Raw genomic sequence first — 21,466 nt, forward strand, 5'->3', positions numbered from 1 at the left:
CTTTCCGGTCAGCCTGGCTGCTATCCTGCAACCATCTCGACTTCATGGAGGCCCAGATTCCAGTGCCCAACACCAGCAGGTAGAAGAGCAACATCACCACCAGTCCTGGGACATTGAGGCTCATCGTGCCAACAGACTTACAGACTGAATGGTGCTCTGGGTCTCGTCCCGCCTGTCTTAACGCTCAGACTGCTGTTGAAACAAGAAGGATCAGATTCCAAAGAATTTAGAGGTTGCTTAACACCAGTTAAATTATGGATATTCAACTTGCTTTGCCTGGGGGTGTAACGGTTTCAGTAGAAACAAGAACAAGACTAAACTAGTGGAGCCTCTCCGGAGGACGGGCAGGGAGCCGACCAGGCCGGGCCGCTGATGGGGAACCAGAAGCTAGGGTCGGCCGGACCACTGACAGGGAACCAGGAGCAGGTGCAGGTGTCGGCCGGACCACTGACAGGGAACCAGGAGCAGGTGTCGGCCGGACCACCAACGGGGAACCAGGAGAAGGTGTCGGTCGGACCGCCGACAGGGAACTCGAACCAGGTGCAGGTGTTGGCCGGACCGCCAACGGATAACCAGGGGCAGGTGTCGGCCGGACCGCCGACGAGGAACCAGGGGCAGGTGTCGGCTGAGACTAGTTTCACAATGAACCTGTATTTCTTCTTTCCCCTTACATGCTTCAAGCAGTGACTTCAGCAGTTATTCTGAATTGTAGTAAAACAGGTGCGAGTACTCCCTTTATTCAAATGATGGTGTGTATCAGTGTGGTGTCGGCCGAGACGCTGACGGAGAGCCAGGAGGGGAATCCTCCTGCTGAACCAGAGGAGCCGACTGGCCCCGGGGAGCAGGAGTCGGCAGAGCCTCTGACCAGAACACAGGGACAGGAGTAGGCAGGACCTCCGACTGAAAGGCAGGAGTCGGCAGGGCCTCCAACCGGAAGGCAGGAGCAGGAGTCGGCAGGGCCTCTGACCGGAACACAGGAGCAGGAGTAGGCAGGACCTCCGACTGAAACGCAGGAGTCAGCAGGGCCTCCGACCGGAACACAGGAGCAGGAGTCGGCAGGGCCTCTGACCAGAACAGTGGAGGCTCTGGGGCTCTGGGCTGGGGAGAGGGGTGAGGAAGACGAGAGCCACGATGGCCACATCTTTTCCTGGTGCCTCCACAGGAGCCAGGGAAAATGGCCAAGCGAGTCCCAGTCCAGGGAGACTGCTCAAGATCAAAATCTCCTCTCACCGCTCTAAAACTGTTCTGAAAATACGTAATTTTTAAAAGTAAATCAAAATGTTCAAAGTCCGCTGGATCCATCTTGGGCCAGTTCATTCTGTCACGGTTTCAGTAGAAACAAGAAGGTTGAGGACCCAGATGCAGACTTATATATATATTTATATATAAAACAAGATACAAAACAAAGCAAAAACAAAAGGCTTACTTCCAGGCAACAAAAACGAGGGAGAAACACAAAAAGCCAAGATGAAAATCCACACAGGAAACATGAGGCACAAGGATACTGGATGGTCACGGACATAGACGCAAATGAACTGGCCCAGAAGGGTAGAAACACCGAGACTAAATACACACAGGGTAATCAGGGACAGGTGAGACTAATTAACACAGGTTAACTCAATGAGGGCAGGGCACACAATCTGAAAAGCGGGAAACAGAACAAAGGCGGGAAGTAAAACAAGACATGACATACAAGGGGCGAGAACTACAAAATAAAACAGGAAACACTAGGAACCAAACTCAGGACTGAGAGGACTACAAAGTAAAACAGGAAATTCTCTAAATGAAATCAACTAAACCAAACTAAACCGAGACAGGAACATAATATTTAAATTAAACGACAAGAACTCATGACAACAAGAGACAAAGAGACCAAAGAAAACCGGAAATAATATCAAAACACCAACATGCAAAACAACAACATAACTAAACTAGATTGACTCATGACAGGGGGCCACTTTTGCAAAATGACATAAGGCCAGGGACCAGTTAATAAACAAACAAAAATAATATTCATCAGATAAAATGAATAAACACAAAAAAAATCATAACTCGTTTGGCATTGTCCTGTGTGTCTTCATTTATTTGTGTTATATCAATCTGTTCTTTCTTTTGTTGGTTTGTCTGTTCCACGAACTGTCTACTGTTTATTTACTTTCCATGTACAAGCCCTGATCTTATTACTGCTGCTTGTCCAATCACTACAGTTGTCACGTGTCTGTTTGTAATGTTTGTCATTTCAATACTGCAAAGTTACAAACACATCAGCAATCTGAAAATGTGATCCAATGACTGAACTGTGCAGCTTTACTGCAGGCCTGTTCATGGACAGAGTTTGAAGCAGTCAGGCTGCTCTGCCTTAGGTTCATCAGGGTTAAATCCTGGTTCACTATAGGTTAATCTGCAGTGTCTCATATTAAATACTGGCAACAATAACAAGCAGGTGCACATTCCAGGTGTTGACGTTAGAACAAAAACATCACAATCTGACACATCCTTATGCAAGACTTCTGCTTATGAAAGCAAATTAAAACATTTAAACCATGAGGATGAAATCTAGAAAGTCAAACTGCAAAAGAATCAAGAGTGTCCTATTCTTAATGTGCATGATGCTCTAAATATACTTTCAACAGGTGTGCTCAAACAAATGGGCCTCTTCCATGTTTTACACTGTAAACAAACCATATGCTTACATCAAAATGTAAATATATTTTTAACATCACCTGAGACTAGTTTCACAATTAACCTGTATTTCTTCTTTCCTCTTACATGCTTCAAGCAGTGACTTCAGCAGTAATTCTGAGGTGTAGTAAAACAGGTGCAACTCCCTTTATTCAAATGATGGTGTGTATCAGCCAGTATGCAAATCATTAAATGTTGTAAATGTTTACAGCTACTTGAATAGCTGCCTCCCTGACTTGTGTCAGGGAGGCAGAGGGACAGAGAGGTCTGGAGGAGACGGTCGTTAAAGCGATAATGAGTGTTAACGAGCTAACATTAGCATGGCAAAGCAATAAGTAACCTATTGATACGGAATCTTAATATTCGTATAATAAAAGTGTGCAAGTGGTGGAAAATGTAAATACTTAAACATACTTAGGTAAAGTAGAAGTAATAGTCATGAGTTATTCTTGTTTAGCTTTGTTTTTGACTTGTATTTTGGGGTTCAGATATTATTTCTTGTTTTACCGTGTCACTTTGTCTCCCTGTCATGAGCTCTCATTGTTTAGTTTTGTGTTTAGTGTATTCCATGTTCGGGTCACAATTTAGTCTTGTTAAGTATTTCACTTGTGTCTTTTGGATTAGATCATTTCCTGTTTTACTTTGTCACCTTGTCTCTCGTGTTGGTCCACTTCCTGCCTTTGTGTTTCCCGCTTGTTTGATTATGTGCCCTGCCCTGTGTCTGATTAGCCTCACCTCTTAAGTTTATTTAGTCTTTGTGCTCCCCTGTCTCGTTGCCAGTTCATTGTCGTCCATCCTGTGTGAGTCTATGTCTTTGACCTTCCTGGTGTGATTTTGTTCCTCGTGTCTTCTCTGGATATTCTTCGTGCCTCCCCTGATTTCCTCGTAGCTCCTCGTTCCCTTGGATTACCTGTTCCTGGTTTTGTTTGTAAGTTTTCTTTTGATTTTCCTTTTTGTCTTTTGTTGGAGTTTAGATTTTGTTTGTGCATTTTTGCCTTTTATTTAATTAAATCTGTATATCTATGTCTGCTTCTGGATCCTCACCTTTTTGTTTAATCGGAAACTGTGACAGTAATAATGTAATACTTTACCGTACTCTTATTTGAGGGGGCCGCAAGGACGTTGAACTGTTGGATCATGTGACTGATTGTAGGGGTCCACTCTGGGCCAAAAAATGCAGTGTTGACAGTTTTGCTCTCAAATTCATTTTTTGATTGCAGTGTGGAAACCTATTCTGTTTGATTGTATGATAAAGACACAAAACTAACTCCAAAAGAAAAGAAGGGAAAAGGCGTCTGGTGGAGAGGAAGAGAATGATAGAATGAACAGGAGGAGGAAGTGAGCAATGGCTGGAGAAAGGACCGGAGGGCTGGTGATTCGAAAGTGACACAAAATCAGAACCAAGGAGCATCTTCCATTTTATTTGGGTTTTCATTTGTAGTTTGAATGTTAAACACAGTAGAAATACTGAATAGCATCAAAATATACCAAAAGCACCAAAAGGAAAAGTATTTTCTTGTTGGTTGTTTTTTACATTATTAATCATAATATCCCGAGTGGCTTGCAACTCAAATAACTAAATACATTTAAGATTTCCTTCTGCATTACAGTGAAAAAGAAGTATTTTGGATAAAGGAAATACTTAAAGTCAAGATCTGGCACATTAAAATTGCACAATCATAAACTCTAACATCCACACCTTCCAATGGCCTATAATCATTATACAAAGATTAAATATTCACTCCAAAAAATGGAGACATGATAATATAAGCATGAAGCATTTCTCTTTTAGTCCTGCTGATTTCTCTCCATTAACGTGAATTCAGTCTCATTGTGATCTTCAGTTCTCTCCTCCCCGTCTGTTTTTGTGATGACATTGCTCATTAATTTACATTTCTTTTGTTGTTTCTGTGCTATCACTTCAAATACGTCGCACCTCTCAGGAATCACTCCTTTATTGAAGAGCAGCGAGGCCAGGTACGAGAACAGTAAAGTGGCAATGGTGGTGGACAACATGCAGATAGTGCTTACAGGAGCGCGCTGGACATATTTGCCGTCCTCAAGTGTGCAACCTGGGAGACAGAGAACAACGGGCAACCCTATGGACGGCTCGCCGCTCAGCACTCTCAACAACACTCCAAGTAACAAGCCCATGATGGAGCCATAGCCATTACAGATGTTAAAGTAGAGGACGCAGACAAGTTGAGGGAACATGATGGCGTAGGTTATACCAGACCCCAGGATCCAGAAAACCATGATGCTGTTATTTAAGAAGGTAAGTGATGTGCCAGCCAAGCCCACCAACACCACAGTGATGCGTATCACCCACTGGAGCTCCCTATCAGATGCCTGCAGAGAGAAAACAGACTGGAAGCTGAAACGGGAAACAAAGAACAAGTCTATTCTTCCCCTTTAGTCCCCTCCTACCTTGGTCCTCAGAATGTTCCTATAGATGTTGGATGTGAAGATGGAAGCGGCTGACAACAGAGCTGAGTCCACTGATGACATCACAGCAGCAGCTATGGCCCCGATACCAATGATGGAGATGTAGGGTGGGGTGAGGTGCTGCAGAGCAATGGGTAGAGCCTGACCAGCCACTCCGCGCTCGTAGGGGGACGGGGAGCCGTACATGGTCTTGTTCCAGTCTGACACAAAAAATGTGACATTAATCATGATTGTCTCATCACTCTAATGTAATTCAATGGCTGTACCTGTTGATGCTGCAACTGCTCCGATTAACACAGATGGGACTCCAAGTATAAACACGAGTGGAGCTGCAATAAAGCAGGTGATCCTGGCTGTGGCGGATGAGGAGGCTGACAGGGTCCTCTGGTGAAATTCCTGATATCCCAGGTTACCAAGAGCCTTACAAACAATAAACAAAACAATCAATTATATATTTATTTTCTCAACTCTGTACATCAAAAAAAGAGTTTGTGTGAGTCATCTTGACCAACTTAGAAAGTTTGTTTCACTTTTTTTGCTGTATCGATGATGGGACAGCTGAGCAGAGACAGGAAAGGCAGGAGTGAGAGGAAAAGATGAAAATGGATATCCAAACTATTTATCACAATATAAAAGTTAGGAACCAGGTGGGCGAGAAAGATCTGCCAGCTACTGTTCATGTTCATGTTCATAAAAAGAAAGCAACAGTACAAAATGACTAAATATAGTCCTTACCAATATTAAAAAGTTATCAGTCCACCTCCATGCTCTGTCTTTATCCACTGAACCAACCCAGGGGGCCTGGTAGGTAAAGTTGAAAGCAGTCGTAGTTATGTCAGCAGAATGGGGGTTCGTCAGGATGAAGGGGACACATAACCACTGCAGAAAAGACCATGAAACACTGACTGTAACATTTCAAAACAAGCATAGTTACCAGATAATTTCAGGTAGTGCGACGGTTGTTATGTTTCCAACTATCCACACTGGCATGCTGGTGTGATGAGCAGCCTCTCACACGATAATATAAAGCAGAGATGTTTTGATCTCAGAAACCAAACAGGCTTAAACAAGCTTTCAAATGTTTCATTTGAATTGTCTCATTATCAGGTTTCAGAGGAAGTCACTTTTCATGTTCGTGAGGAACTCACCAAACTACAGAATATGAGGGTTAGCTGTATGATGTCTGTGTAGGCCACAGAGTACAGGCCCCCCAGCAGTGTGTAGACGATGGCTACTGCGGCAGAGATCCAAATGCAAAGAGTGTAGGACAAATCCAGGATCACACTCATTGTTGCACCTAAGAAACAAACACAAACATAAACAAGCATACGACAGGCATGACATCCATCCATCCATTCAGGATTGTGTTGATCATTTTAGCCTCTTTTCATTATTTATTACTAAAACTACTTAACCTTCCTCAGCTGTGTTACAGTATTTCATGATTGAGTTGTCCTTCAAAGCATTTTTTGGGACTCACATTGGGAATGCCTACAGCGTGACCTAGTCAGAGTCAAGGGAGTCTGGTTGGGATCATCTTACCCACCCAGAGAGGCTGGCTGTATGGTCCTGGCCCTTAAGTGGTTCAATCTGAGAAACTTGGGCCTTCCTTAGGGTTCATTTGAGACTGTCCTGAATGGGATAAGGTCCCTTTATCGGATAGCAAATGGTCATTTTTTAAGAAATGGTGCTTAGACTTACAGGAAGCTCCCTGTTACTGATTTGTGGCTATCATCTTGGCTTTCTAGTCTGCTGTTTTTAAACCATTGGACCCATCATTGGACTGTCCCACTGTGTTGGATGCTCTTTGATCCTCACCTTTAGAACCGCTGAAACTGATGGACTTGAAAATTGATGACCTGGTGTTTTCTCTTTTCATGCTTGTCGCCAAGCATGTAGAAATGTACAGGTTACAAGTGACTTTACAACCTAACCTGGACTTTTATTCAGGTATTACTAAATTGTAAGGGTTATGTTCCCCTTTTGACCCTGTGTCCTTCTATCTCCCACCTTTCATTTCAGGTGAGTATCAATGGTTAAATATGTTGTGCCTATATGTTGTAGAAAATGTACAGGTTTTATCTCTAAGCATTTGCAGTCACCGGAGTGGCTGTGTGCACATTGTACCAGGATCCAAACCACCTCAAAGGCCCTTTTAGATGGATCTCCTTTCTGGTCACTTGTGCAGCAGCAAGATGGGCCTCACCACGCACCTCTGCCAGGTTCTGTAGTCATTATTTTCTTTTATCATTTAGTGCTAATGCGTGGGACAAACTGCTTCGCCAAACTACTGTGGCTCGCACAAGTGTGCAACAGGTGAGCTGCAGCACTGCTGGAGAGCTGCTGATGTTACCCCTCTCTCTTTACATTTAGTTTGCAGCTAATTATTTATAGTTTGGACTGAAATCTCGAACAGATACAGAAAGTTTTTAATTGAAACAACATTTATTTTCTTTTATTTAATGTGATATATTCTACCGATATAGAGATTGAAACTGTGATGATTGCTGGTATTATATATATATATGGTAGAATATGGTAGAAAGGATGTATTGCATTATGCAAAATCTGAAATTATGAGACAATTGACATAAGTGTGTCACCTACCCAGGCCAATGAGAGTTCCTCCAACCCAGATTATGTCCGATGTCAGCAGTGCGATAGACAGAACTCCACTTATTACATTTCCATACTTGATCTGGAACGGGTCCATCATTGTCACATATTTTCTGCTTCTCATTTTCTTCGCAAAGAGCAGTCCACCTTAATCATGACATCACACAAAGGGAGACAGATTTGTTTAAATGATTACTCTTTATCTTTGCCCTCCTTTTACATTGTCGGACGTATGATGGATTCACAAAGTCTCAGCCCCGACCAGCACTGACTCAAATGTCACCATTAAAGGCAATTTATCAGATTTTTGCAGAGATCCCTCGAGAGTCACTAAATGCATTAGTTTTTGTCTTACAAGTAACACCTGTACACTCATACTTATGCCACTTATAAAGTGCATATACAGTAGAAGTACAAATTGATTAGAAAGCAAAATATTTTCTACATTTGGATAACTGTAATTTCTTACTAATGGGGTGAAATTAAATATACAATATCATTGTCTTACCAACAATGAAAGCCAGCGCTGATGTTGCTGGCACGACAGCCCAGGTCAGTCAAATGGTTGGATTATACACCGCCTCTGTCAGACCAACGATGAAGCTCCCGCCAACAAATGTAGCTGTGGGAATCATGCATATGTGTACAGCTCACACCCAAACTTACACACACAACTACTCTATATATTAATATCTACTGTATTTTAAAGGGGACATATTTTAGCTATGCAATCAACATTCTCTTATTCTAATATGTTTTTGAATCACGTTGATAAAGTTTGTTTCGTTTTAAACAGTGTATACATATTTTAATTGAATTATTTTTTCAGAGCCTCTCCTTCCTCCTGAAACGAACGAGCCGTTTTGCCATTGAAAGGTTGGACCTTAGCTGACAGTATTTGGAGAGCCACTTCCCCACGTGTGCGATCCCACGTTGGGGAGCGGCTGCACTGCACTGTCACTCCAAAGTTGTAGAAAACATGGCTGCTCTAGGATCGGTTATTCGGCCTTATATGTACAAGCTAGAATGAGTGGGAGGACGATACGCTGGAGCAAGCGCAGCAACCCAGGAGTTCCCAGGAGGTACTGAAATGCTAACTTGGCAGGCTGAGGTGAACGACGATTGGTCGATTTCAGCGAAAGCAAGGTTCTATGTAGAAACCTGCAGCTGTTCTGAACGGCCCATTTCAGAGGCTTTTTAAAAATGTGATTCTGGAAAAACACTTTCACTTTTTCACTGTGAGCAATAATATATGAGAATATCCATTTAAAAGGTATGGCCCCTTTAAGCATCTGTACGATGTGTATCTTTGACCCCAACGCTGCACTAACCCGTCATGGTGAAGACTCCCACCACCGGGCCGATCCCTCTGTTGCCCAGCAAAGTGATTTCTGTCCGGTCGGCCCGGCTGCTCTTCTGCAACCGTCTCGACTTCATGGAGGCCCAGATGCCCGTGCCCAACACCAGTAGGTAGAAGAGGGACATCACCACCAGTCCAGGGACATTGAGGCTCATCGTGCCAACAGACTGACAGACTGAAGGATGTTCCGGGTTTTAACACGAGGATCGCACCGAGAACAAGCAGGACTGGATTACAGTTAAAGAAGTGTTACTGGTGTTCTTTAGTGTGTAAGCAACCACCTTACAGCTGCTACACGGATGAATGGATGAATGAATTTTGTATTAAATGTCCTGTAGCTTTGGAAGATGTCCACTTTTATAGACTGGTGAACAAAATGATGACAGGGGACTTTATAACATGAAATGATATTCACAAGAAGAAAAGGTCATTTTGGAGGTCATTTGTGGTCCTGTTTGACTGTTTTGCATCATACTGTGAGGAATTTCTAATTTTGAGTCAACCTTCATTCATATATATTTGGCATATTTTGACCTATTGTACGTCCAGACATTCTGTTTAATATTTTATATTGTTGGGAAAAGTGCATAGATCCCAACATAGTTTATGTGTAATCTGTGGTTAAGTCCCAATCCCCCTGTATCATGTCTCCTCACGGGCCCTGAACATCGAGTGATAAGGACTGTGGACTCTGTAACACTAAAATGGTAATGATTACAAGAAAGAAATTCTGTTAATTCATCTTTTGTTTGCCCCTTTGGAGGTCATTTGTGGCCCTGTAGGACAGTTTTGCATTATACTGCTGTGAGGCATTTATTAATAATGTTATTGATAATGTAAAGTTTTTTTTCAGTTTGGATACTGCAGCTGCTTTATTATGCTTTGGAAGTACGTTATCATGCATTGATGTTTGTAATCATTTAATTTTACTTTTGGGGAAGAAATCTGGAAACAAAATGAATCTATTGAAATTAAGATACATGGATTTTAAAGCAGTTTTAGGCTCATTTTATCCTGACCTTGAATTCCTCTCTTTTTCTCTCTCCTACACACACTTCAAAATCATTGCTAGGGTCATATGTACTACTACTGGCAGGGAGAAATAAGTACTCACATTATTGACTTAAGTAAAATTATCAATACCCAACCATGAGAAAACACTTAAATACTATTAAAGCATCATAAGTACTCATTGTTACAGTATTATCACTGAAGTATTACCATGTAATTTGCCTTTGGATGTTGTAGCTGGTCAAGCTGAAATTATACTGTTGGATCTTTTAATGTAGCCTATGAATCAATTCACTACATTTGATAGTAAACCTAAAAATCATTTTTGATTTTTTTTTCTCATAATTTGCTTTTTAACTATGGTTGTTAAAAATAGTAAGAGAAAAAAGTACAATTTTCACCTCTGAAGTTTTGTTCAGAAAGTTTAATTAATTAGCGGAATTTGGAAATACTCACAAATACTCACAAGTACTTCACAGGTGTACAACACAACACTGTATGAACTTAGTTTGAAAAAGCCCACCAATCTTACTGAGTTATACACTCAAGTAACCTAACAACTAGTATGTTCCCTTTACATAAATGTTTGCTGTATCACAGCCACATTTATGTTAGCTAATACTAGCTAGCAAGCTAATGTAAATTCTGGGTTGACGGCTAACCTCAGCTGCAAGTATAAAAGTAACTGTGTTAAGTATAACAGAAGACTTATTGAATATCAATCTCTGTTACTTACCAGCCTATGTCTTCTGGACTGTCTTCCCCTTCTTTCCTTCTGCGTCTCTCAGTTTGTGTCATGGTCAATCATAGTCTAATCTTTAACAGAAAGGGTTGAGCTACTGGTATATTATAACAGTTTTGGAATATATAATATGCATATGTCTTGGTTAGGTATAAGTACAAGACAAAAAAAAAGTGTCTTTTCCCCAGTTGAACCCAATTTGTTCTGGCACATCTGTGAATCTTGGAAAACAGAAAACAGAGGTTCTTTGTTCAAGACTTACTGTACTGGAAAAATAAATTATTTAATGTGATTATTGAAACAGACAGTAGCTCAGTCTGTAGGGACTTTGCTTGGGAACTGGAGGGTGGCTGGTTCAAGTTCCAGTATGGACCAAGTATGGAATTGGGGCTGGTAGCTGGAGAGGTGCCAGTTCCTTTCATTTCATTTCGTTCATTTTTCTGATTCTTTCTCCACAAATATTCAAATATGTCATACCAAAGACTCTGACTCTGAAGTGCCCTTCTGCCCAGTGTAAGGTGACTGATGATTACATCTGCAAGGCCTACAACACAGCGGCACGTGCTGGTCGCCTGGGGAACACCCTCTCCCACTTACTTCTTTCCCTCTTGGCCTCACTGCAGGATGCACAGGTGGACGACTCCGTCCGCAACATCTGTGATGCGTCACTACAGGCTTTCACCTACCAGACGAGGGAGCCGGGGGCCCCGGTGCTAGGGACTCGGGGCCGGTCGTCGGCTGCTTTTCCCAGCAGCAGCTCAGTCACTGGGCTGCCTGCTCACCAGACCCCTGGCTAGTTGCCACCTTGATCCGAGGTTATAACAGAATTGCAGTTTCGACGCCGGCCCCCAGCCTTCGGCCGGGTCAACATGACGGTCATCAACGACTCGGCCAAAGCCCAAGCCTTGGCCCAGGCGCCATCACAACGGTGGACCCCCTCCTGCAACCCAGGGGTTTCTACTCGACAAACTTCCTCGTCGGCAAGAAGGACGGCGGGCTCCGTCCCATCCTGGATCTACGCAGACTAAACAGGTATTTGAAGGTTCTACCATTCCATATGTTGACCACAGCAGAAGTGATGCGCGTGATCCGGCAAGGCGAATGGTTCACGTCTATCGACCTGAAAGACGCCTACTTCCATGTGCCCATTGCGGCTCATCATCAGTCCTTCCTGCGGTTTGCCTTTCAGGGCCATCATTATCAGTTCAGGGTGCTCCCTTTTGGGCTGTCCCTGTCTCCCAGGGTCTTTACCAGGTGCACAGCAGTGGCTCTGGCGCCGTTGCAGGCTGGGGGCATGAAAGTGCTGCCCTACCTGGACGACTGGCTGGTGTGCGCGCATTCCCGGGCTCAGGTGGTCCAGGATACAGCCCGCCTCCTGGCGCATGTGGCCGGGCTGGGCCTCACTGTCAACATGGCAAAGAGCTGGCTGGTCCCCGCTCAGCGAGCTCCCTACCTTGGTCTGGTCCTGGACTCTGTGGCCATGAGGGCCTACCTGTCAGAGCGTCGTGTGAACGACATCCTCCAAGTCCTTCCCCTCTTCAGGAGAGGCAAGCGGCTGCCGTTCGTTTTATTTCTTCAGTTGCTGGGCAAGCTGACAGCTGCATCAACTGCCATTCCTTCTGGCCTGTTGTCGTTGCGCCCCCTTCAGATGTGGCTGAACGGCTTTTGCCTAGACCCCAAGCTCCACAAGCACAGAATGATCACAGTGTCGCAGACGTGCATTCGCGCCCTTGCGCCTTGGAGAGACTGGGCGTTCCTGCTGGGGGGCGCGCCTCTGGGTGCTATTCCGACCCCCCATCGGCCGATCATAGGGCACGGTTGTTATGTCCTGTGCGTGCCCTGGCTGCTTACATCGACGCCACTGTGTCTGTAAGGCGGACGGATCAATTGTTTGTGTGTTATGGGGGTCGTAACAGGGGTTCTGCCCTCTCTAGACAACGTCTGTCGCATTGGATTGTGGACAACATGTCCTATGTTTACAGTCCGTTGCCTGCCGGCAATGTAGTTGCTCCCCACCCGTTGAGCGTGGTTCTTCACCCCGGGACTTCTGTTCAGTGAGGTAGGTCTGGGACTCATCTGGGACTCATAGAACCGTAGTTACAACTGTAACTTTTCGTTTAACACACAATATATCCAAACTGTTGCTAGCCAGCTGCCTGCAGATGTAGGAGAGAGTTAATTTTCCTTTAACCTGTCAGCTTGGCGGGTGCTTTGTTGTGACGAGAGGCTCGCTCATAATCAACCTTTTGTTCTGATATCCCTCCATCGATACTGTTAGCGTCAGGCTTTGTTCTGGAGTAAGATCTGGTTATGGTAGTCCTGTTATTAAATGCAGATATCGTACAGCCAGAGCAACAGTCTGAGTGCAGTCTGCTAAAACAATGCGACAAAAATGGTTCAACAGTGAAGCCGGGAAGAAAAAGTAGTATCTTTGAGGAAGGACACTTACTTTTGTTAAAACAAAATATCATGACGTTATTTAGTCTTGAGTCTGTTGAGAGCTCCAGAAAAACAAAGCAAGTTGCTAGAAATTTGGCATAGAGCTATTTACAAGGTCAAGAATTAATTTTGGCAATTATATTTAAGGTATGTTTATCTATGTAATGATTTCTTCTTACAATTACATCTAATTGTAAAGTTTAGAGCATGGTAATAGAAAATAGATTACAATAGTGTCAGGGTGCATTTTACAGAAACTACTTCAATATATAAAATCTACGAATTAAAGTTATTTATCTCTTGCACTATGTTTCCAGCTACACTTATTAACAGTCTCTTGATCTGTGCTATTTGCTTTCACATTTCAGGCTGGGAGAGCAGTATTACAGAGATGCCATGGAGCAGTGTCACAGTTACAATGCTCGTTTGTGTGCTGAGCGCAGCATCCTGATGCCCTTTCTGGACTCTCAGACGGGTGTAGCCCAGTCCAACTGTTACATCTGGATGGAGAAGAGACACCGGAGTGCAGGTATATAAAATCAGTGCTGAATGATTGTTTACTGTTTTCATTGATTGACAATGTCTTTTTCAAATGCTCTGCGAAACTGTAATTAAAAGCTAAGACCATCAACCTCACACATTTTTTGGACCATTGCTCACACCAACACTTGATTCACCTGCTGGTTCATGTGTTTGTAACGTTCTGTGTCTCGTAAGGTGTAGCTCCAGGGCAGCTGTACACCTGCCCCGCACGCCGCTGGAGGAAGAAACTCTTATTTGAGGGGGCCGCAAGGACGTTGAACTGTTGGATCATGTTCATTGGTGTTGACAGTTTTGCTCTCAAATTCATTTTTTGATTGCAGTGTGGAAACCTATTCTGTTTGATTGTATAATAAAGACACAAAACTAACTCCATAAGAAAAGAAGGGAAAAGGCGTCTGATGGAAAGAAAGAGAATGATAGAATGAACAGGAGGACCGAACATGGGGAGCCTGGGAGAAGTTAGCAATGGCTGGAGAAAGGACCGGAGGGCTGGTGATTCAAAAGTGACACAAATACAGAACCAAGGAGCATCTTCCATTTTATTTGGGTTTTCATTTATAGTTTGAATGTTAAACACAGTAGAAATACTGTATAGCATCAAAATATACCTAAAGCACCAAAAGGAAAAGTATTTTCTTGTTGGTTGTTTTTTTACATTATTAATCATAATATCCCGAGTGGCTTGCAACTCAAATAACTAAATACATTTAGGAGTAAAAACAAGATGATCTTCTGCATTACAGTGAAAAAGAAGTATTTTGGATAAAGGAAATACTTAAAGTCAAGATCTGGCACATTAAAATTGCACAATCATAAACTCTAACATCCACACCTTCCAATGGCCTATAATCATTATACAAAGATTAAATATTCACTCAAAAAAATGGAGACATGATAATTTAAGCATGAAGCATTTCTCTTTTAGTCCTGCTGATTTCTCTCCATTAACGTGAATTCAGTCTCATTGTGATCTTCAGTTCTCTCCTCCCCGTCTGTTTTTGTGATGACATTGCTCATTAATTTACATTTCTTTTGTTGTTTCTGTGCTATCACTTCAAATACGTCCCACCTCTCAGGAATCACTCCTTTATTGAAGAGCAGCGAGGCCAGGTACGAGAACAGTAAAGTGGCAAAGGTGGTGGACAACATGCAGATAGTGCTTACAGGAGCGCGCTGGACATATATGCCGTCCTCAAGTGTGCAACCTGGGAGACAGAGAACAACGGGCAACCCTATGGACGGCTCGCCGCTCAGCACTCTCAACAACACTCCAAGTAGCAAGCCCATGATGGAGCCATAGCCGTTACAGATGTTAAAGTAGAGGACGCAGACAAGTTGAGGGAACATGATGGCGTAGGTTATACCTGACCCCAGGATCCAGAAAACCATGATGCTGTTATTTAAGATGGTAAGTGATGTGCCAGCCAAGCCCACCAACACCACAGTGATGCGTATCACCCACTGGAGCTCCCTATCAGATGCCTGCAGAGAGAAAACAGACTGGAAGCTGAAACAGGAAACAAAGAACAAGTCTATTGTTTCCCCTTTAGTCCCCTCCTACCTTGGTCCTCAGAATGTTCCTATAGATGTTGGATGTGAAGATGGAAGCGGCCGACAACAGAGCTGAGTCCACTGATGACATCACAGCAGCAGCTATGGCCCCGATACCAATGATGGAGATGTAGGGTGGGGTGAGGTGCTGCAGAGCAATGGGTAGAGCCTGACCAGCCACTCCGCGCTCGTAGGGGGACGGGGAGCCGTACATGGTCGTGTTCCAGTCTGACACAAAAAATGTGACATTAATCATGATTGTCTCATCACTCTAATGTAATTCAGTGGCTGTACCTGTTGATGCTGCAACTGCTCCGATTAACACAGATGGGACTCCAAGTATAAACACGAGTGGAGCTGCAATAAAGCAGGTGATCCTGGCTGTGGCAGATGAGGAGGCTGACAGGGTCCTCTGGTGAAATTCCTGATATCCCAGGTTACCAAGAGCCTTACAAACAATAAACAAAACAATCAATTATATATTTATTTTCTCAACTCTGTACATCAAAAAAAGAGTTTGTGTGAGTCATCTTGACCAACTTAGAAAGTTTGTTTCACTTTTTTTGCTGTATCGATGATGGGACAGCTGAGCAGAGACAGGAAAGGCAGGAGTGAGAGGAAAAGATGAAAATGGATATCCAAACTATTTATCACAATATAAAAGTTAGGAACCAGGTGGGCGAGAAAGATCTGCCAGCTACTGTTCATGTTCATGTTCATAAAAAGAAAGCAACAGTACAAAATGACTAAATATAGTCCTCACCAATATTAAAAAGTTATCAGTCCACCTCCATGCTCTGTCTTTATCCACTGAACCAACCCAGGGGGCCTGGTAGGTAAAGTTGAAAGCAGTCGTAGTTATGTCAGCAGAATGGGGGTTCGTCAGGATGAAGGGGACACATAACCACTGCAGAAAAGACCATGAAACACTGACTGTAACATTTCAAAACAAGCATAGTTACCAGATCATTTCAGGTAGTGCGACGGTTGTTATGTTTCCAACTATCCACACCGGCATGCTGGTGTGATGAGCAGCCTCTCACATGATAATATAAAGCAGAGATGTTTTGATCTCAGAAACCAAACAGGCTTAAACAAGCTTTCAAATGTTTCATTTGAATTGTCTCATTATCAGGTTTCAGAGGAAGTCACTTTTCATGTTCGTGAGGAACTCACCAAACTACAGAATATGAGGGTTAGCTGTATGATGTCGGTGTAGGCCACAGAGTACAGGCCCCCCAGCAGTGTGTAGACGATGGCTACTGCGGCAGAGATCCAAATGCAAAGAGTGTAGGACAAATCCAGGATCACACTCATTGTTGCACCTAAGAAACAAACACAAACATAAACAAGCATACGACAGGCATGACATCCATCCATCCATTCAGGATTGTGTTGATCATTTTAGCCTCTTTTCATTATTTATTACTAAAACTACTTAACCTTCCTCAGCTGTGTTACAGTATTTCATGATTGAGTTGTCCTTCAAAGCATTTTTTGGGACTCACATTGGGAATGCCTACAGCGTGACCTAGTCAGAGTCAAGGGAGTCTGGTTGGGATCATCTTACCCACCCAGAGAGGCTGGCTGTATGGTCCTGGCCCTTAAGTGGTTCAATCTGAGAAACTTGGGCCTTCCTTAGGGTTCATTTGAGACTGTCCTGAATGGGATAAGGTCCCTTTATCGGATAGCAAATGGTCATTTTTTAAGAAATGGTGCTTAGACTTACAGGAAGCTCCCTGTTACTGATTTGTGGCTATCATCTTGGCTTTCTAGTCTGCTGTTTTTAAACCATTGGACCCATCATTGGACTGTCCCACTGTGTTGGATGCTCTTTGATCCCCACCTTTAGAACCGCTGAAACTGATGGACTTGAAAATGGATGACCTGGTGTTTTCTCTTTTCATGCTTGTCGCCAAGCATGTAGAAATGTACAGGTTACAAGTGACCTTACAACCTAACCTGGACTTTTATTCAGGTATTACTAAATTGTAAGGGTTATGTTCCCCTTTTGACCCTGTGTCCTTCTATCTCCCACCTTTCATTTCAGGTGAGTATCAATGGTTAAATATGTTGTGCCTATATGTTGTAGAAAATGTACAGGTTTTTATCTCTAAGCATTTGCAGTCACCGGAGGGGCTGTGTGCACATTGTACCAGGATCCAAACCACCTCAAAGGCCCTTTTAGAGGGATCTCCTTTCTGGTCACTTGTGCAGCAGCAAGATGGGCCTCACCACGCACCTCTGTCAGGTTCTGTAGTCATTATGTTTCATTTCCTCCCTGAGCTCATTTAGTGCTAATGCCTGGGACAAGTGTGCAACAGGTGAGCTGCAGCACTGCTGGGGAGCTGCTGATGTTACCCCTCTCTCTTTACATTTAGGTTGCAGGTAATTATGGCCATAAATAATAAAATGTTTCATCTTGTTTCAATTAGTTTGGACTGAAATCTCGAACAGATACAGAAAGTTTTTAATCGAAACAACATTTATTTCCTTTTAATGTTTCAGCATTTCACCTGGTTATTTTCTTGGAATAATTATACGGTTCCAAAGCTTGTCATGACTAACATAAAAGGTGTCTTGGTAATGGTAGAAAGGATTTATTGCATTATGCAAAATCTGAAATTATGAGACAATTGACATAAGTGTGTCACCTACCCAGGCCAATGAGAGTTCCTCCAACCCAGATTATGTCCGATGTCAGCAGTGCGATAGACAGAAATCCACTTATTACATTTCCATACTTGATCTGGAACGGGTCCATCATTGTCACATATTTTCTGCTTCTCATTTTCTTCGCAAAGAGCAGTCCACCTTAATCATGACATCACACAAAAGGAGACAGATTTGTTTAAATGATCACTCTTTATCTTTGCCCTCCTTTTACATTGTCGGACGTATGATGGATTCACAAAGTCTCAGCCCCGACCAGCACTGACTCAAATGTCACCATTAAAGGCAATTTATCAGATTTTGCAGAGATCCCTCGAGAGCCACTAAATGCATTAGTTTTTGTCTTACAAGTAACACCTGTACACTCATACTTATGCCACTTATAAAGTGCATGTACAGTAGAAAATATTTTCTACATTTGGATAACTGTAATTTCTTACTAATGGGGTGAAATGAAATATACAATATCATTGTCTTACCAACGATGAAAGACAGCGCTGCTGTTGCTGGCATGACAGCCCAGGTCAGTCCCATGGTTGGATTATACACCGCCTCTGTCAGACCAACGATGAAGCCCCCACCAACAAATGTAGCTGTGGGAATCATGCATATGTGTACAGCTCACACCCAAACTTACACACACAACAACTGTATATATTAATATCTACTGTATTGTAAAGGGGACATATTTTAGCTATGCAATCAATTTTCTCTTATTCTAATATGTTTTTGAATCACGTTGATAAAGTTTGTTTCGTTTTAAACAGTGTATACATATTTTAATTGAATTATTTTTTCGGAGCCTCTCCTTCCTCCTGAAACGAACGAGCCGTTTTGCCATTGAAAGGTTGGACCTTAGCTGACAGTATTTGGAGAGCCACTTCCCCACGTGTGCGATCCCACGTTGGGGAGCGGCTGCACTGCACTGTCACTCCAGAGTTGTAGAAAACATGGCTGCTCTAGGATCAGTTATTCGGCCTTATATGTACAAGCTAGAATCGGACCCTGAAAGGGAGGACGATACACTGGAGCAAGCGCAGCAACCCAGGAGTTCCCAGGAGGGACCGAAATGCTAACTTGGCAGGCTGAGGTTAACGACGATTGGTCGATTTCAGCGAAAGCAAGGTTCTACGTAGAAACCTGCAGCTGTTCTGAACGGCTCATTTCAGAGGCTTTTTAAAAATGTGATTCTGGAAAAACACGGAATTATGCAGTTTTCACTTTTTCACTGTGAGCAATAATATATGAGAATATCCATTTAAAAGGTATAGCCCCTTTAAGCATCTGTATTTATATTCCTTTTAAGGATCTACTGACACATGCATTCCAAGACGCTACAACCTGCCAATCAATCACTTTGTCAAATAGCACAGATTTTACAATGTACATGAACTAGCTAACATTACAGTGGAGTTGAAGGGTGCCAAAATGGCTCTTAATTTCAAAAACAGTTGTCTTTAAAGTTATGTAATTTAATGTGTATCTTTGACCCTAACCCTGCACTAACCCGTCATGGTGAAGACTCCCACCACCAGGCCGATCCCTCTGTTGCCCAGCAAAGTGATTTCTGTCCGGTCGGCCTGGCTGCTCTTCTGCAACCGTCTCGACTTCATGGAGGCCCAGATCCCCGTGCCCAACACCAGCAGGTAGAAGAGGGACATCACCACCAGTCCAGGGACGTTGAGGCTCATCGTGCCAACAGACTGACAGACTGAATGATGTTGCGGGTTTTTTTCTGCCTGTCTTAACACGAGGATCACACCGTGAACAAGGGGGACTGGATTACAGTTAAAGAAGTGTTACTGGCGTTCTTTCTTTGCTGCTACACGGATGAATGATTGAATGGATTTTGTATTAAATGTCCTGTAGCTTTGGAAGATGGCCCTGTAGGACAGTTTTGCATTATACTGCTGTGAGGCATTTATTAATAAAGTCATTGAAAATGTGAAGTTTTTGTTTTGTTCTTTTCAGTTTGGATACTGCAGCTGCTTTATTATGCTTTGAAAGTACGTCATCATCCATTGATGTTTGTAATCATTTAATTTTACTTTTGGGGAAGAAATCTGGAAACAAAATGAATCTATTGAAATGAATATACATGCATTTAATACTATTAAAGCATCATAAGTACTCATTGTTACAGTATTATCACTGAAGTATTACCATGTAATTTGCCTTTGGATGTTGTAGCTGGTCAAGCTGAAGCTATACTGTTGGATCTTTTAATGTAGCCTATGAATCAATTCACTACATTTGATAGTAAACCTAAAAATCATTTTTGATTTGATTGATTTTTTATCTCATAATTTGCTTTTTAACTATGGTTGTTAAATATAGTAAGAGAAAAAAGTACAATTTTCACCTCTGAAATTTTGTTCAGAAAGTTTAATTAATTAGCGGAATTTGGAAATACTCACAAGTACTTCACAGCTGTACAACACAACACTGTATGAACTTAGTTTGAAAAAGCCCACCATTCTTACTGAGTTATACACTCAAGTAAGCTAACAACTAGTATGTTCCCTTTACATAAATGTTTGCTGTATCACAGCCACATTTATGTTAGCTAATACTAGCTAGCAAGCTAATGTAAATTCTGGGTTGACGGCTAACCTCAGCTGCAAGTATAAAAGTAACTGTGTTAAGTATAACAGAAGACTTATTGAATATCAATCTCTGTTACTTACCAGTCTATGTCTTCTGGACTGTCTTCCCCTTCTTTCCTTCTGTCTCTCTCAGTTTGTGTCATGGTCAATCATAGTCTAATCTTTAACAGAAAGGGTTGAGCAACTGGTATTTTATAACAGCTCTGGAATATATAATATGCATATGTCTTGGTTAGGTATAAGTACAAGACAAAAAAAAAAGTGTCTTTTCCCCAGTTGAACCCAATTTGTTCTGGCACATCTGTGAATCTTGGAAAACAGAAAACAGAGGTTCTTTGTTCAAGACTTACTATACTGGAAAAAATACATTATTTAATTTGATTATTGAAACAGACAGCAGCTCAGTCTGTAGGGACTTTGCTTGGGAACTGGAGGGTGGCTGGTTCAAGTTCCAGTATGGACCAAGTATGGAATTGGGGCTGGTAGCTGGAGAGGTTTCAGTTCCTTTCCTAGGCACTGTTGAGGTGTCTTTGAGCAAGGCGCAGAATACCCTACTGCTTGGAGCGCATATCCATGTGCAGCCCCCTCACTATGTCTATAGAATCCTGTTTGTGCATGTGTGTATTTCAGGCCTATGTTTGTGTACCATGTTTCTAATAACAGGGTGAAAACATTGAATTTCCCCTTGGGCTTAATAAAATATACCTTCTTCTTCTGCTATTATTCTGATTTTTTCTCCACAAATATTCAAATATGTCATACCAAAGACTCTGACACGTCTGCCCCTGGGCACAACCA

At 42.6% G+C, this 21,466-nt stretch overlaps 1 protein-coding gene and 1 pseudogene across 1 annotated transcript; both read right to left on the reverse strand.

Moving 5' to 3' along the window:
• Positions 1–756: 756 nt before the first annotated feature.
• Positions 757–9,258, reverse strand: LOC138598543 (high-affinity choline transporter 1-like; annotated as a pseudogene).
• Positions 9,259–14,759: 5,501 nt separating this feature from the next.
• Positions 14,760–19,753, reverse strand: LOC138598544 (high-affinity choline transporter 1-like). Its single transcript, XM_069670339.1, has 8 exons — positions 19,570–19,753; positions 18,542–18,655; positions 18,048–18,203; positions 16,566–16,714; positions 16,153–16,296; positions 15,684–15,837; positions 15,400–15,617; positions 14,760–15,320 (listed from the first exon to the last, which is right to left on the reverse strand). The coding sequence occupies exons 1-8, from the start codon at positions 19,751–19,753 to the stop codon at positions 14,760–14,762; spliced, it is 1,680 nt and encodes a 559-aa protein (XP_069526440.1).
• Positions 19,754–21,466: the final 1,713 nt, after the last annotated feature.

Source organism: Semicossyphus pulcher, unplaced genomic scaffold (assembly GCF_022749685.1).
Source record: "Semicossyphus pulcher isolate SPU_LCO1_2020_fin unplaced genomic scaffold, fSemPul1.0.p SCAF_2, whole genome shotgun sequence".
Classification (NCBI taxonomy): domain Eukaryota; kingdom Metazoa; phylum Chordata; class Actinopteri; order Labriformes; family Labridae; genus Semicossyphus; species Semicossyphus pulcher.